Below are 12,842 nucleotides of genomic sequence, written 5' to 3' on the forward strand. Positions count from 1 at the left end.
AATATTAAAGGACTGAATTTAAGAGTTATTTGCAAGGCAGCAATTATATACATTAAAAGGGATAAAAATGCCCGTGATACCTATGGAAATGCATTCAACTGAATCAGTTCCAACATACGATACTTGACACAGAGTTTCATCTTATTTCTAATCCATGCAACCTTGGTTAATCTTAAAGCCTGAGACAGATAAAAGCACAGTGTTTATATTCCATACATGAAAGTGCAGGTCTTCGTGTCTTCATAAAAACTGCAAAATTGGAGATAATTTTCAGCATTTTGGGGGATCCTAGTGTGTCTCATGGCATCTTACTGCAGCATTTTAACAGACATAGGATCAAAAATTGTAAGTTGTTTCCAGACAAGGCAGATTTTGATCATAAGCCCCTAATTTGTGTACTAAGAAATGAAGTAATAATGGTGCAGAAGAAAGTCCTTTGGCTTACAAAAAAAAAAAAAAGTCTCGGACTACAACTTGAACCTTTTTCCACAGTGCAGGCTGTTGAAATGCAGCACCGATTGGAACATTTCCTCTAAACTGTAATAAGCTTACAAGTTCAATCTGATCTGCTTAAAAACAAACAACCTGCAACATTAAAATCATTTAGTTCCTCACTGTTGAAGCACTTAACGGCGGTTACTTTTTGACTTCATGACCAATCAGCAGCAACTGCACTTTCCGGATGTCACACAAGTTAGCGCATAGCTCGGATTTCGGCGAGCCACTCACTGAAGTATTGTGCCATCGCCTTCCTGTTCTCCCAGCTGCCGTTGACCGTAGGGATGATCTTCAGGGGCTGCAGCCACTGGACAAAATGCTTCATTTCCAGAAAGCTGCTGTGCTCACTGTATGGGATTCCTGTCAGGGAAAATACAGGAGGATTTTTAATTAATTTGTAAGCTCCACCCGAACTGAGACTTGAAACACAACCTGGCCTCAAGTTGGATTTGTCACATCATTTTTCCAAAAAATCCAAGTGACTGATCACAAGCCTGAAGATGATGGCATTTTGCTGCAAACAAGCTCTGTTTCACATCGAGGTGGTATTTTTTATTTTTTTATTGTAGGAGAGAACTTTACAGAAAACAGGCTAGAAGCAGTTTAGATTTTTCTTTTCACTTTCCACCCATTTAATCCATCAAAGGTAGTGAGCAAAAACTTCTCAAAAGGCAGATGTGGGGGAAAAAAAAAAAACCTCAAGCATTGTGGCAAAGACTAATGAGGAGATCATATGCGCATTTTAACCTGTTGCCTTAAAGCATTCCTCACTGGGTGGGGTAGATGGGGTTGCTTTCAGACAATCTCACAGCTCATCATCATTTCTTTGACTGAATCTTCTAGAGGATACAGACCGTCCTGCAATCTGCAGGGTGCAGTCGGAGCATATGGCAGAGAACATAAGAGACAAGAGAACAAACTGGCTTCCATCTGAGTAAAATGCAGAATGCTTATGGGGAAGAAATTACAGCAAAGTGCTGCAAAAAGCTTATAGTTTGTGATTGGAGTTTATGGGACAGATGGCTGATGCCACTGAAGGACCTTTTCTGCAGAGGAGAAGCAGAAGAATTACATATGTAAAGTGACAGCGCTACATTACGGCTCGTCCATGATTGAACAAATGACAATAAAATTCCCCCATTTTATTCCAGCTCCTGCAGTAAGAGTGATGGGAGCCCAGGTGAGTCTGGGACGTCGCTTTAATCACATTAATTGATATGTTTATGGAACCAAAGAAATAGCATGAATGTGAACCATGGCTTCTTAAAATCTTGAGCAAGGTGGCTGCACTACCCCCCATTTATTAACAGATTAAATCAGTCAATCATTTGTTTCGGCTTCATTACAACCAACAAGACGGTTTGTGATTAAAAACATCACAATCTAATGAAATTGCTTTTAGAAAAGAAATTTCATTAACATGAGCCAAAGACACACTATAAATGTTGGTGCAGATCCAAATCATGACTCCGATGTTGTAATCGGGATCAAGTCAATGCCTCAGCTCAATGACAGGCGTTAGAGACCACATGGTTGTCCATCTGTAGGTTCCGTTTGGCTCAGATAATGGTCTGGATCCAACACTGTTCTTCAGATGCAGCTTAAAAGGTTCAGGATAAACTTTAGGTCTGTTAATTATTTTCATGCAAATCCAGTTAATTTGGCTCTTTGACCAGAAATAAAGCATTGGTTAGACAAGTTGAACACAGGAAACCAATGAGCACTAGTGGAGGACCTTAGTGTTTACCTCAGGGGAACAACAGCTTTTGTTCAGGCTTCAACAAATAGCACTAAACAAAATCAAAAGAATAAATGGCAATAAAAAAAAAGTACACTGCAACAATGAACAAAAATCCCAAATTAAAAAGGTGCAACTTATACTCCAGTGAGACTTACTCTGGAAACATCCTAGTACTTTCCAAAATGTACTTACTATATATTCCGGCACACAAGTCAATTTTTTCTTTGAAAGCCACATTGGGAGGTCCTGCGACCAAAGGTAGCTTTAAAAAAAGTTTACTATTAATATAAGACTTTACCAGGAATTAAAGCATGAAACAAAAACTATAAAAATACAATTATATATAATAAAATAAATCCCAAATTAAGTTAAAGAGCTGATTATATAGAAAAAAAATGTGATTTGTACCCTGAAAAATACAGTCAGGCCTTACTGGTCAGCCATTTTTAGCTTGCTTTACTCATTTCTGACAACACTCCTTCGATAAAAAGAGCTGAAAGTATTCAGATGTTTCACAGAAGAAGAAGAAAAAAGCTGCTTGTGATGAAGTAGTGCAAGTACTGCGACATGAAATGACAAGATAAAGTAAGACTCCAGTGACGTTCAGTAATCATGGAAAAAGACATTTTCCTCAGTGAATTTTAACTGTTTTGTTGTTTTAACTGCATGAACACTTTAAAGACTAAGGTGGATGCAAATCACATTAACGGCACCAGTTTACTTGACAAGAATGACTCATTTTTAAGCTGTGCTTCACCTGTAGTTTGTGTTACACTGCTTTGACTCAAGACTCCCCCCCCCCCCCCCCCCCCCCAAAAAAAAATTAGGAAACTCCTGAGAGCCTGTGCCCACATGTTGGATTTTTGCAAAAAACAAACATCATGTCTTCACGAAGAACCAGAGAGGATGTGCTTGTTTTGGTCCACCAACAGTCAAAGTGTGTCTATATGAAGTCTGACAGACTGATTGATAGTTTACGCCTGTGGAAGTGCTGATGTTCTGCAGATGCATACCATAGATGGAGATGTTGCCGCTGATCTGAGGCCGAATGTCTTCCACTGACTCCACCTGCTGGCTGAAAGTCCAGCCTGTAGGTTTGAACGCCACCAGCTCGTCATACTGAGCTGAAAAACGCGCCAGGTGATCCTGCAGTTTCTGGGAACACAAAGGTGACGAGAAGGTCTTATTCAAACATTTAAGTTGGCCTGTGTGGGTCTCAATGATACAAGTTCTAAAATAGAGAGAAAAAAAAAAACCCTCCAGTAACTCAGTCACAAAAAGCTGCAAACACGCAGTTTACAAAAACGATCCTCGTTATCCAACCAATTATTCTAAAAAATGAGAAAAAATTCCTTGACTGAATGATAACGCATAAAAAAAGAATAAAAAAGTTGTGTCCCATTTGGTGCTCAACAGGTGAGAACTGAATTCATCAAATTTATTAAAAACCAAAGTGCCAAGTGCATACTTCTACCAGAGTCCCATCTTGCAATAAAGTCTTTGTGCAAGCTTTCATTCTTCTACACTTCCTATTCCAGATTGCACACAATAATTCCACTAAACGCATTGTTCATCAATATCACTTATTACAATGACTACTACTAATAATTTGTTAGTGTATTTGCGATACATTAGAAGAAATAAAACAGTTTCTGGAAATAAAACCTGAATTACATAAAAAAAAAAAAAAAATCCATTTCATACTTTCAATGACCACAAAAGGAATAGACCAAAGTATTAATTTTTTTTTTACCTACCATATACACGCAAATCCCAGCTATTTTTCTCTGCCGAGTCATTTTTCATATATTTATATTTTGAAACTCATATTTTACATTTTAAAACTTCATTGAATCTCAGAGCTCTGCAACAATAAAATTTCACAGTCCGTCTCCAAACTAAAAGGTTTCTATTTCAAGATCGATCATCTTGAGATCTTCTTACCAGAACCTGATAAGATATCAAGATCAATCATCTTGATAGCTTCTTACCAGGTTCTGTGAATATCAAGGCATCAGATTTTTTAGTTGAAAAACCCAAACAGATACAGGTGGAATTACAGACTCCACACTGGGGGTATTTTTTATTTTTGCATCAGTGTCAACCTGAAGATGTTGGTATTACAAACCATCAATAATTAATCTATGGCTGGGTTTTAGGGATCCAATCGGTTCAGCTAAAAAAACTGCACTCAAAGGTCAAGATTAAAAATTCTTTCACAATGAGGTCCTCGGGATATGATTTCGTTCCCTCAGTGTACTTGTACATTATTTTATTGACAACCAAATTCTGTCCAATGAGCGTTTAAAATAAATGGAAGCATTATTTCCTGTCATCAGTGCTTTAATTTTCATTTAGACACTTGTGTTGGACCAAAGTCTGCAAAGCTTCTTTTTACGTGAGACATGAGCTTGACAAAACTTTGAGTTATTACTTCTCAGAGTTCTCAAATGCAAATGGCTCCAAATATTACACATTATCCCCCAGAGTCAGCCTTTCAGTGCTCAGTGAGGCCTGAATTATTCCAGCTATGAGACTTATCTGTGGACGGCAGGTTAAAGTGGCTCCTTCGTCCTGTTGCAGAGATGCTGTGCTTCGTATTCATAATTAGTGTTTGCTAATCATTTTAACTTCTCTCTTTGATACATGTATATGCAAGAGCTAAACACTACAGTCACACAGCAAAATAAATCTCAGGTGAACATTTCCACAGACGTCCTGCAGATAACTTGCAAAATAATGGCATAACCACATATTTTCCATCTCCATTATCTTTACACCATAACACGGTTGACCGATCTCTTCTGTTGAGTACGACCCTCTGTGTGCGCAACAAATCAGCATCCTTATGATGCTCATTTGGACTCAATGGGTCTGATCCACTTACTTTGAAGGAGATCTGCATCATGGGCAGCACATGGACTTGAGCTGCCTTCCAGTCAGTGGTCATACGTTGTCTCACCTGTTCCAACTCCAGACAGCACATGGTGCTGTATTTGTCTCTTGAAAGACTTACTTTAGAACCCAGCACATCTGCAAGAGCTTAAAAAAAAAAAAGAAATAAAACTGAGGGGGACAACAAGCTTTAATTTAAAAGACAGTATAATACATTCAGGTCTCACTGTCGCACTGCTGGTAGTCAAACCTGTTCCCAGTGCACATTGGCCTCCGCCATGGCTGCCCTTTGTCACCGGTTCTGTTCATTACCTTTATGGACAGAATTTCTAGGCGCAGCCAGGGTGTAGAGGGGGTCCGGTTTGGGAACCACAGAATCTCATCTCTGCTGTTTGCGGATGATGTGGTCCTGTTGGCTTTGTCAAACCAGGACCTTCAGCGTGCACTGGGGCGGTTTGCAGCCAAGTGTGAAGCATCCGGGATGAAAATCAGCACCTCCAAATCCGAGGACATGGTTCTCAACCGGAAAAAGGTGCCTTGCCCTCTTCAGGCCGGTGGAGTGTTCTTGCCTCAAGTGGAGGAGTTTAAGTATCTCGGGGTCTTGTTCACGAGTGAGGGACGGATGGAGCATGAGATTAACAGACGGATCGGTGCAGTGTCTGCAGTGATGCGGTCGCTGTATCGGACCGTCATGGTGAAGAGAGAAGCGAGCAGGGGGGCAAAGCTCTCGATTTACCGATCGATCTACGTTCCGACCCTCACCTATAGTCATGAGATTTGGCCGAAAGAACAAGGTCGCAAGTACAAGCGGCCGAGATGAGTTTCCTCTGCAGGGTGGCTGGGCGCTCTCTTAGAGATACGGCGAGGAGCTCGGAGTCGAGCCGCTGCTCCTTCACGTCGAAAGGATCCAGCTGAGGTGGCTCGGGAATCTTTTCCGGATGTCCCCATGACGCCTCGCTGGAGAGGTGTTCCGGGCACGTCCCATCGGGAGGAGGCCCTGGGGAAGACCCAGGACACGTTGGAGGGACTACGTCTCTCAGCTGGCTTGGGAACGCCTCGAGGTTCCCCCGGAGGAGCTGGGGGAGGTGTGTGTGGATCGGGAGGTCTGGGCGGCTTTGCTAGAGCTGCTGCCCCCGCGACCCGACCCCGGATGAAGCGGAAGAAAATGGATGGATCGATGGATATAATATATTCAACAATAGTTCACCAACTTTCAGCACTTGTGTATGTAAACGTATGTGGCCCTGTGACAGACTGGCGTCCTGTCCAGGGTGTACCCCACCTCACACCCTATGACTGTTGGGATAGACTCCAGCCCCCTGTGACCCTTAATTGGATTAAGCATATATGGAACATGTAGATTGTTTTAGATAGATGGCTCTAACAGTCTACCTCATGCAGTCGCTCAGAGCGAAAAGCTGACTTAAGTGATACTTATTGGCCCAATCAAGGCTTTTTTCTTCTCCCTCTGGATGGATCAATATTGGATAAGTTAAACCAGAATCACCGAATCTGTATGCAGTCCCAATTGCTTGGTTTCGCATACACAGTACTAGTAGAGCGAGCAGGCTATCAGTGGGGTAACCAGTCAGAGGGGAGCAAAACCCGTTACCATCACAGAAGGAAATACTTGATGGCCATCGAGTACTGTGAAGACTTTGCGCCCGTACATCTGTCTGTGCTCAGCATAAGTCCATTCCTATTATTGCCAGGGTCTCCAAACTCACAGGGAGCATTCTCGGGACACAGACCTTGGACAACTTCAAAGATGGCTAACCTTGACCTATTCTAAGGGGTCAAAGGGTTCTACATTCTTTCTACACACTCATACAGCTGAGGGCATTTTAGCATTGCATTATTTTTGTAGTTTGTCTACAGTTTTATCACACAATAGAAACAAACCTTTATATGACACAGCAGATTGGGCAAGCACTGCTGAGGGGGAGTGCTTGTAAATGGACTGCATTTATATGGTGCTTTTCCATCTGAATCAAAAGCTTAATGTGCTTTACAATGATGCCTCACATTCAGCTACACACACTGATGTTGGGGTGCTGCCATGCAAGGAGCTCATTACACACTGGGAGTAACTTGTGGATTAAGGGCTTTACCCAAGAGTCCTTAGTCATTTTCCTGCCTGAACCAAGGACACTCTGGTCTCAAGTCCACTGCTTACCCACCAGACCATCACCTCCACACCGCACATAGTAAGTTAGTAGTCAGTCTTAATTTGTGATTGTAGTCAAAGCTTTTAATTACTTTCATAAGTTACATCACAGGCCAACTTTTCTTTGGTTTGTTTAGGCATATTTTTTACATAGTTATTGTTTTATACAAATCATGAATGTTTGAGTGCAAAGGTAAGAATATTTTCATGAGGTGAAAGATGCAGCCTCATTACATTTTAATAGAGTCTTAATTTAAATGGACAATGTCAATATAACTGTCTAGCACACTGTAAATAGCACTATGCTGTACATCTGAAAAGTCATGGAAATCCATCTTGAGTTTACATGTCAACCAGGGAATGTAAATAGTCTGACACATCAACATAGAGCAGGCTGTTCTCCACCCCACGCCCCCCACCCCCCCAAAAAAGAGTGATGCTACAAGCTCCACTGACTGTGATTGGAGAGACTTTACCTGTTGCTTCATCAGTCATAGGTTTATTTTCGAACAGCTCAGAGTACCGGTAATTCAACACTAAGACTCAACTATACGTACCTTCTGACAAACGTCAGCCTATGTTGCTCACCTTCATTTTAATACTAAACATTTCCAAGGAATGTCATGTACAGTACATACCCCCAACAAATCCAGACTCACCTAAAAAGACCTTCTCCTTTCCCACAGAGTAGGATCCACACACCACAAGCGTTCGTGGGTTGAGTGTCACCAACTCAAATGCAGTATTGGCTGCAAAGTTGATGACCTCCTGCTGTTTGGGGAATGTGTACTCAGGGCTGCAATATCTAGAAAACAAAGATTTTATGGAATAATGAATGAATAGTCGCCTTGAGGTCTCTGTGAGGGCAATGCTCAAGTAGACTAAAAATTTTACCATCTCTGAAAGAAAAGAAAATCTATTAGGTAAGTGGAGTATTTTCACAGAGTGAGTATTGTACAAGTGTGCGGGGGGGGGCATGCATTTAGTACAGTACTAACGTTGTGTCCAGGTAAAGCGTCTGCACCCTGCAGCTGAGTAACTCGGGGTAAGTCTCCATCGAGGGATCTGCTCTGAAATCCCCAGTGTGAAGCACCGTCTGTCCATCAGACAAGACCAACAGCAGCATAGCAGCTCCAGGACAACTAAGAGAGGAGACAGTGACAGGTAGTCAATCCACGGACAGCCGAGACAACCTCCAAGGTTACAGAGGAAATGTAAACGAAGGACTACATTACAAGCGTGGTCAAACAGGACTAGCATCTTCTCAAATCTCTTTTGTGGGTTTTGTTCATTCATAACATTCTCTCACACAAACTGAAATTCAAGATGTCTGTCTTTTCAAATGCTCTTTAAGCCTTCACCATAGTTGGGTGGTATTTTGTATTTCTTCAACATTTTGTTAAAATCTTTCCTCTCTGCCAAGACACTCAAGTGAGAAGGCATTTCTACCTCTGCAATAGAAGTTTTGTTATTTGAAAAAACCTAGAGTGGGACAATTTCTGCATTTAAACCCAACTGTGAAGGAACAAATTTGGTCAGTTTGATTGCCACTGTAAGATACATTTGGAGGTGAAGGCTCTCATTGGTGACACAATGGATTGATCCACTGCAAATTGGTGGTGAAGGCAAAACAAAAGCAATTTAAGAACAACAAGAGAAATAATAATAATAAAAAAAATCTGGTCACGCCACCAGCCACTGAATGCTCTTGTGGCTGATGGCATCAAAAAGGCGACTCACTGGTTTGCATCCAAGAGGGTAACCTTAACTCCCTCCACGGTGACCTGGGTGTTCATGGGGAGGATGTGGACATACTGCTCGGCCACCTTCAGTTTGCTCTTCACCAAGTTTCCTGTGATCTAACAAGGAAAGTCAGTCGGTCGATGTGCATCCAACGCCAACAGCCGCTAAATCGACACAGCAAGTCTTCTACACTGGTAGATCTATTACAGGATAAGCTCCTGTGTACTAGATGACATTCTGATAACCTTTAATCAATAAATAAGCTGATCCTGTGTGAAGTCATGAATATCCTACAAACTGAGAAACTTCCCCTTGGAGCTCTCAATCCTTTCTAGGCTTTAACCCACCTGGCACCCAAGTTGATGCATCACAGTAAAGTAAGTAAGTCCCTTTGGCTGCTCCCTTGTTTGCACTTGGGGTCGCCACAGTAAATCCAAGGTGGATCTGCATGTTGAATTGGCACAAGTTTTACGCCGGATGCCCTTCCTGATGCAACTCCACATTACATGGAGAAATGTGGCAGGGGTGGGATTTGAACCTGGAACCTTCTGAACTGAAACCAAGCGCATTAACCACTTGGCCACCACCCCTGCACCTTGGCCACCACCCCTGCACTGCCAAGTTGATGCATCACAATCTACCAAATACACAAAGACCCAGTAGAGGCCCCAAGTATTTCCTTTTTTTGTTTTTGAAACCCCATATTTACAAGCATGACCTGTTTGACGAGATACTTGAGCTACACTTCCCGGATTTTCTATTTTTTTTTTAAGCAAAAAATGAATCTGCAGGAGGGACAAACTAAACTTGTGCCATGTTGCCGGCAGTAACCAATTTCATTCAGTTTACTGCTGCACTCACAGACAGTAATTCGCACCAGCACACGGCTCACTGAGAACAAACAGATAACTATGATGTCAGAGAAGAAAGCATCAACCTAAACTTAATTTTCTGGATATGAAGTGTTTTTTTTTCCCCCCCCCACAGAGCTGGAGAAAAATCAGAGGTCTTCAAATTTCAATCAACCCCAAAATGGACAAAGCTGTCAGCAGATTAGTATTCATAGCTGCAAATAGAAAACAAACTCATTACGCAGAGCCGAGACACCACAGGGAGATAAAGAAAAAAAAAACAGAAGAAGAATGAAGCCTTTATGTTGCATTCTGTAGAAAGAGTGTGGCAAGAAAGCTTTTAAAGGAGGTGGAAACCAATAAGAAAAAGGTTTTTTTGCACTTTCAAAAATGCTGTATAATATTTAAGGTCTGACAGACTTTTAAAGGAAATGGGGAGGTGGGGAAACCAGTGCAACATTTTATTTTCCAGTTCACTGCAAGAAAGTTGTTAAAAAGTTGCACTGACAGTCAGCAGACTTAAGAAATTTGGAAACAAAGCTGATCAGTCAAATCGCCCGTTCTATTTCACCCTTCCTGACCGCCAGAGTGATCACCTTTGTGCAAATGCAGGTCGAGAATAAATATAAACAAAGTCACATGACCGTCAGGTGACCTACGTGACCCTATACAAGTCACGTAACACCGGAAGCTCAGTCCCTTAAACCTTCTTGTGAGCAAACGAGGATTCCGAGGGACCAAGTGCTCTGGCCGTCATCCAGGATTCATGAAACCGTAGTTACATACGGAACTTTCGTTTTAGGTGCGCAGGTACAAATGATACATGGTAGGACTTTTGCTTTCAGAAGTTTCACTGCCCTGCTACAACTACAGAGTGCTCCTCCTTGATTAGTGCAACCTTTTTTCCTGGAGTAGAATTTTGTCCAGTAACTTAAGTGCCGCCGAAAAAAAAGACAGTGGTCGAGTGCGTTAGCTGCCTGATACAGCTTTGAAGAGGACAACAAAATTCAGATTCTGAACTACTGTAGAGAGGTGGTGTGATGTAAAGATGGCAGTACTCGCCAGGACCTCAGACTTACTGTGTTACAGTAGATTGGAAGTGTGGAGTTCTTATTCAATCCATCATAGTGGTCTGAGTGGAAGTGCGTTAGGAAGTAGGCAGTGATACCTTCAATCTCGCCGTAGCAAAAGGCGTCTATCACAAACTTTGTTCCTGAACAAACAATTTAGATTACAGGATGCAACAACATGTTCGTGGATTACCAACATACGACAAACACTGACCTGGAATCTTCTTGTAGAATGGACAACGTGGAGTTTGTCCATCTGTTCTCCCTCGGTTCCACCTTCTTCTCCATGTTCCTCCCCGAACACCCACTGCTCCCTCTGACGTCTCTGCGGTTGTATCAGTCTTACTTCCCCTTTGCCAGTTTCTCCTTTGTCTCCCTTGTCTCTGGCCTGAGCTCTCACCTAATGTTGAACTTGAAGGAGCATTGACTTCCTGTGGTCCACTTTCAGCCTGCTTCTCCTTGAGGAGTTTTACCCCAAAAAACACACCAATGTCCATTTGCTTGAGGGAGGATGTTTGACCCGACTTGCCCTGTCTTTTACGAGGGGCCATAGTTTGAGATGTTGGAACACTTGAAGCTTGAGAAGGCACTTGTTGAGAAACCGTGCTGTCGTTGACGTTTCCGAAATGTGAGTTTTCTGAGTTACGAATCATTTCTCGTAGACGGTCTAAAACAACACTCTGAGGAAACTGAAAGTTTGTACCGACTGTAGACTCAGCATTTGCTTCCTCTTCTTCTTCACCTGTGGATTCAGACATGTTCCCAGCAACTGCTGCCAGCTGATTAGTGGGTGCTAATGAGGTAACAAGTTCCAGCTGGGTGGGTGCAGGCACATCATCAGCCTCAGGATCATCAGTAAACTTGGCGTAGAGCTCATCTTCACTTGAGAAGCCATCACTGAACAACACCATAGAGGCTTCACCTTCATTTTCAGATGCATCATTAGAAAAAAGGGTTCTTTTAGTGCCACAACTATTGACATCAATCTGTGCAGGGAACTCAGAGAGTGGTGAATACCTTCCATCATTGCTATCAGAAGAAACTTCACGTCTGACTAAACTTTCACAAGCTTGTAGTCTGTTATCTACCTTCACAGTAGCTGATGATAGTTCTGCTGTATTGTCTTGAGAAGCACGGATGGATCTTTGGCCTTTAGAAGGCAGCCAGCCTTTCTTTTTCTTCAAATCCTCTGGACACGGTGAGCGCAGTAACAGAAGGCTATTGGTACATTTAGAGGGAGGCGTATCAGCCTGGATGCTGCTACCACTGGACAGATCAGAGAAACTGGCAGCACTCTCCTGTGATGTCTCTAAAGTTGAGCTGTCGAGCTCAGTGTTCTGTCCTGAGACATGACTGAGGCTGTTAATCCCGCTGGGTCCTGCCTGCTGTGACAGACTCAGGTGGTCACTGCCGGCGCGACTGTGGGCCAACAGTGTGTGGCTGTACTTCTTATAATGGCCTGGAATGGTGGAGGAGCATTTGAGACCATCTGGACATTCTGCGTGGAGAAACAAAATGTCAAATGTTTTTGGGCTTATTGATGCAAGATGCATAATATTCAGAATTCTGAGGCAGCTAAAGGTAAAATTTAGAAAATAGATCATTGTTTAGGCAGCTATGCAAGCATTTAACACAAGGTGAAGGTGGCACCAACCCCACTCATCTATGCCTGCTGGAGCCACAGTTGATTAGTCAAACCTGGTGTTTTCTAGCTCCTGACTGGCTGAGCACACCTGATTTAATTAATTAGCAGTGGGCAGAGCCAGGAGAGTTGGGGGGAAACATGCAGGGCAGGTGATCTCCAGGAGCAGGTTTAGTGACTTCTGCTCTAGTTTGTTAAGCGGCTCACAATACATAGCAGCCCGTTTTTTTAAAAA

General features: G+C 42.5%; 1 protein-coding gene across 2 annotated transcripts in view; it reads right to left on the reverse strand.

The window, feature by feature from the left end:
• dclre1a (DNA cross-link repair 1A (PSO2 homolog, S. cerevisiae)) overlaps window positions 1-12,842 on the reverse strand; it is a 15,251-nt gene continuing 2,409 nt past the window's right edge. The window contains exons 2-10 of one of the 2 annotated variants that reach the window (XM_034193558.1): window positions 11,180-12,463; window positions 10,975-11,108; window positions 9,042-9,160; window positions 8,300-8,443; window positions 7,961-8,106; window positions 5,127-5,281; window positions 3,253-3,394; window positions 672-858; window positions 1-613 (exon numbers count right to left, since the gene is read on the reverse strand). In XM_034193558.1, the coding sequence (XP_034049449.1) occupies window positions 695-858; window positions 3,253-3,394; window positions 5,127-5,281; window positions 7,961-8,106; window positions 8,300-8,443; window positions 9,042-9,160; window positions 10,975-11,108; window positions 11,180-12,463 (2,288 nt within the window). In that variant the 3' untranslated portion in view covers window positions 1-613; window positions 672-694. Of the gene's footprint in view, window positions 859-3,252; window positions 3,395-5,126; window positions 5,282-7,960; window positions 8,107-8,299; window positions 8,444-9,041; window positions 9,163-10,974; window positions 11,109-11,179; window positions 12,464-12,842 lie in introns of both variants that reach the window. The other variant, XM_034193556.1, reaches the window with a different exon arrangement.

This window comes from Thalassophryne amazonica, chromosome 18 (assembly GCF_902500255.1).
Source record: "Thalassophryne amazonica chromosome 18, fThaAma1.1, whole genome shotgun sequence".
Lineage (NCBI taxonomy): Eukaryota > Metazoa > Chordata > Actinopteri > Batrachoidiformes > Batrachoididae > Thalassophryne > Thalassophryne amazonica.